The 3,841-nt window shown below is 55.1% G+C and overlaps 1 protein-coding gene across 1 annotated transcript; it reads right to left on the bottom strand.

Annotated features, from left to right (window-relative positions):
* Positions 1 to 95: 95 nt before the first annotated feature.
* On the bottom strand, positions 96 to 2,462 carry PODANS_6_2620 (uncharacterized protein; the record flags this gene model as incomplete). The annotated part of the gene is made up of 1 exon (XM_001910199.1): positions 96 to 2,462. The coding sequence occupies one exon, from the start codon at positions 2,460 to 2,462 to the stop codon at positions 96 to 98; it is 2,367 nt and encodes a 788-aa protein (XP_001910234.1).
* Between the last annotated feature and the right edge of the window lie 1,379 nt (positions 2,463 to 3,841).

Below are 3,841 nucleotides of genomic sequence, written 5' to 3'. Positions count from 1 at the left end.
CCCTCTTCTCCCCCTCCATCCTTTTGATGATTAACCTTCCTTTGAAAATGGCAGATCAACTGCCCTATAGAAGTGAATGAGATAAAATCTGGGGATTATATGAACCCCGGCGGTGCGGCCGCCACATAACTACTCCTGCCACCCCCAGTGGATGTCCTTTTAGGGATTGGCGGCAAAGCCCTCGTTGGTGGTGGTGCTGGTGGTGGTCCCTCTGCAAGCATGGACATACTCCTGCTCAAGTTCAGGAACTGCGGGCTAACGAGGGAGTCGATTCTCAAATGTTGTGATGATCTCGCAATTGATTTGAGTGGGCGTTGGGAGAGGTATCTCGGGCTTAGTGGCAGTGAGGTTCCTGCTTGGGCGGAGAAGCTCGATCTTCTAGCCCGAGGCTCGAGGGTTTCGGATAGTCTGCTTAGCCCTCCCCCGTATGTGCCCAACGAGGAGGATGATCGAGGTCCCTCGCGGAGATGGGCTGTGAGGTGGGACTGTGAAGAGATGAGACTGCTCTCGTCCTCCATGATGTCTGAACAAGCGGAGGGACGTCGAGGTCGTGGCGGTGGGTTCAGCTTGGACTTTGGTGGGCTGTTCTCGATTGATGGATGTGAGGGCTGGACAGGGGAGTTGAGCTCTTCGTCTGACTTGTCGCTTTCGATCCACAAATGTGATGGTGGAGAGGTCGATAGAGCTTCTGGTGTGCTCGATAATGTGCTCTGGGCGCTGTTCTTCCTTGCGTGGCTCATTGGCGAGGATGCTGGCGAGGGTTGATCAAGAACCAGGGACAGCGGACGGGAGTTGATAGATAAGGCAGACGGAGGTGGCCTTCGCGAGCCAAATCGAGATGGCAATGTTGAGAAAGAACCAGGGGTGAAATCAACCCCTTTTACCGGAAATCGCTTGCTAATGCCTTGGGGAATGCTGAAATTAGACCCTGGGTGCGAGCCAGGCGAAATCGGAGGCACCATTTCAGTCGACCTAGGACGAAGAGTCTGTGCTGTTGAAAGATGCATCTCGAGCACATGGTTCCCTGCCTGAAGCGACTGTCTCCGGTCGTTGATCGCCGCAGCATTGGGCCTCATCTTTGGCAACCAGTGCTCGTCCAGGGGCGGCATGTCCGGTGTCATGGACTCGTGTTCCGCAAAGGTGTCCCGAATAGGAGAGCAAGCAGGCGATGAACCAGCAGATGTGATCATGGTTCGCTGGCCCGATGAGACATAAGAAAACCGATTCGTGCTATCCCTGAGCGCATCCAGTTGCCGCCCGTCATGGGAAATAACACTCGCCGAGGACGTATCGTCAAATGACTGCTCGCGTACATCCTCGTCCGCAGCATCGAGTTGGATATCCGGGTTCAAGGAGCTATGGTCCCAGATCCGTGAAAAGCGCTCTGGGTCTCTGACGACCAACGTCCGCTGACTTGTCTGGCTTTTCAGCTGCGAGTCTTCATCAGCCGTCTTTGGTTTGCCAGTCTCAGACAAAACCTTCCTGCCACCCAGTGCCTCAATTTCACGCCTTAATACTGCAATCCAGGCATCCATTTCCTCAGCACTCTCGAACACCATCAGGAAATGCGGAGAACGGCCCCTCTCTTGCCCCATGAAGGGCAGGCGTGCCAGCAAGGAAGAGCCATGGGAGCTCGGAACACGATCCGACTCGGCTACTGCTGATATTTGTAGGACCCAATGCCGTCCCGGGATGGCATCACTGGCAAATGCCGCCGAGTCCTTCCCCAAGTGAAGGATCTTTTCCGGCAGTCGGTCGTACGATCCCTCACCTGAATACTGAAGCAGGTACCCGGCCGTAACCAAAACAAACATCTTTGTTGTCCACTTGAACTCCCCCCCAAGTCCCGACGTATTCCTCCGATGTCTCCTCTTCGGTTTCTCTGTCTTCTCGCCAATGGCCTCGTCAAACTTCTCAACTACTGGTGTCGCCGGATTTGAGCCGCCTCCAATGGAGAAGCTGGTCTTGATGTTGAGTCGTAGTACCGATTCGGTAGAGGCGGTGCATGCTGGTAGATGGGCGTGTTTGATCGCTTGGGGGTAAGCTTGAAACAATGGCGGTGGGCTCCATGGCACAATCCCTTCTGGCGATGGTTGCCCTCCTGTTGATTTCTCATGTTTGAGATTCTGCCCTGCTTGTGAAGCAAGTGTGCTCTCAGAGCGCTGATGATGAAACTGATAGGGCCAGTTCGTTAGTGAGGCGCGTATCCCGCTACTCCGTTGCGCCTCTCGTGGCGAGGCCGGTGCCGCCGTTACCGATGTGCTCTTGTTCCGGCCGAATATACTCCTCAATCCCAGCCTTGACTCTCTCCGGCGTAGCTTGTCGTCGTCGCGCAGCGGTATCTTTCCCGCCTCCGCATTCCAATCCCCCAGTGGCGGCGGTCGTGACCTCCTCCCTAACGAATTCTGCAACGCTTCAAGCCCGGCTGCAGTAGGTGCCGGATCCCCTTGTTGCCCCGTCATGCCTCTTGTCGTCTACTCAGATCTGGCCAATGGGCTAGAATGCTGCTATGGATCTGGCGCCAGCTTTGTCGTCGAGATGATTGGTGATCGCAATACATGGGAAGATAGACCGCCAGTCGTCGAGTTTTGTAAACAAATCCCTTCCTGGCCGAGTCGCAATCCAAAACAAAACAATGAAAGGAAGGGATAGAATCCTGCAGGTGTCGAACGCGTGAGCCGACAGATGGTCGAGGCTCGAATAAGGAAGGAGGAGCAACAAAATAAGGCAGGGCGCGCGTGTTCCCCAAAGCTCCGAGCTGCAGACGGGACAGGTGGTCCCGAGGTCGCAACGAGAGTGGTCGAACCAGAGATTATCACAACAGCTTTGCCGAATATACGTCAGAGCTCAAACTGTGCCGCGTTCAAGTTTTTGGCCCAATGCACTGGACGGGTTGTATATATTGATGAATGAGATGATATGGAGGTGGAGGGGAGGGGGGGGGAACTGAATAAACGAGGGAAACCCACGGAGGGGAGGGCCCCCGGCGCCTCACAGCCAGGGGCGTGGGAAGAACGTTTTCCTATATAAACGACATGTGGAAATGTGGAATGGATGGACATGACGCCCGGGGGGGGGGTTGACGGGGGGGATGATCGGGGGAAAGCGAAAGCGGGAACACAGACAGCAACAACCGTGCAAGGACTTGGATGGGACTGGATGGGACTGGGGGGGGGGTCGGCAGGGCCTGGTCTCGAGTCACTTGATGCGCCAGCCGTGTTTCCTGTTTTCCTCTTCGCTGGGAAAGCTGGCGCTTGGGGCTCGGCTTCACATCGGACGGGAACCTCATCCAAGTAAGACACAGCCGTGTAACTGTGTCTCGTGCGCTCGATTTTGAGCGCTTTCAGTTGTTTCTGTGGTGGGCTCGTCGGCTGCCGGGAGTGGTGATGTTTGGGCGCCTACCCAATCTACCTAGGTGGTAGCGCAGCGGCGGCAGCGCTATCCCAATTCCCAAAGGATTGGCAAAGACTCCGAGCGAGTCTTATTTTTTATTTTTTATTTGCTTCTTGCTGACCACCACCACCTATCAGCATCTCTGGGACATGCGTCAAGCTGCGTGTGATGAAAGAAGCAAATTGTGAGGTTTCGTTGCTGGAGTCCATCCCTGCTGAAGTCGAGGGCTGGTCGAATTGGAGCCAAACCCGCGAGGGGCCCTCCCATGTCCGTCGTGGTTCTCAATTTAGGGGTGCGCGGTTCCGAACCAAACTCAAAAATCCGCAGGGACCAGGATCCACACGTCTTTTTTCCCAACTGCCCTATGAGAGGCCACAGCACCAACTGTCATCACAAACTGATGAATATATCAGTGGAGTCAGATGACGTTTGTAAGGACAAGCTGAGG

This window comes from Podospora anserina, chromosome 6 (genome assembly GCF_000226545.1).
Source record: "Podospora anserina S mat+ genomic DNA chromosome 6, supercontig 2".
Taxonomy (NCBI): Eukaryota; Fungi; Ascomycota; class Sordariomycetes; order Sordariales; family Podosporaceae; genus Podospora; species Podospora anserina.
This window is presented reverse-complemented; position numbering and strand designations above follow the sequence as displayed.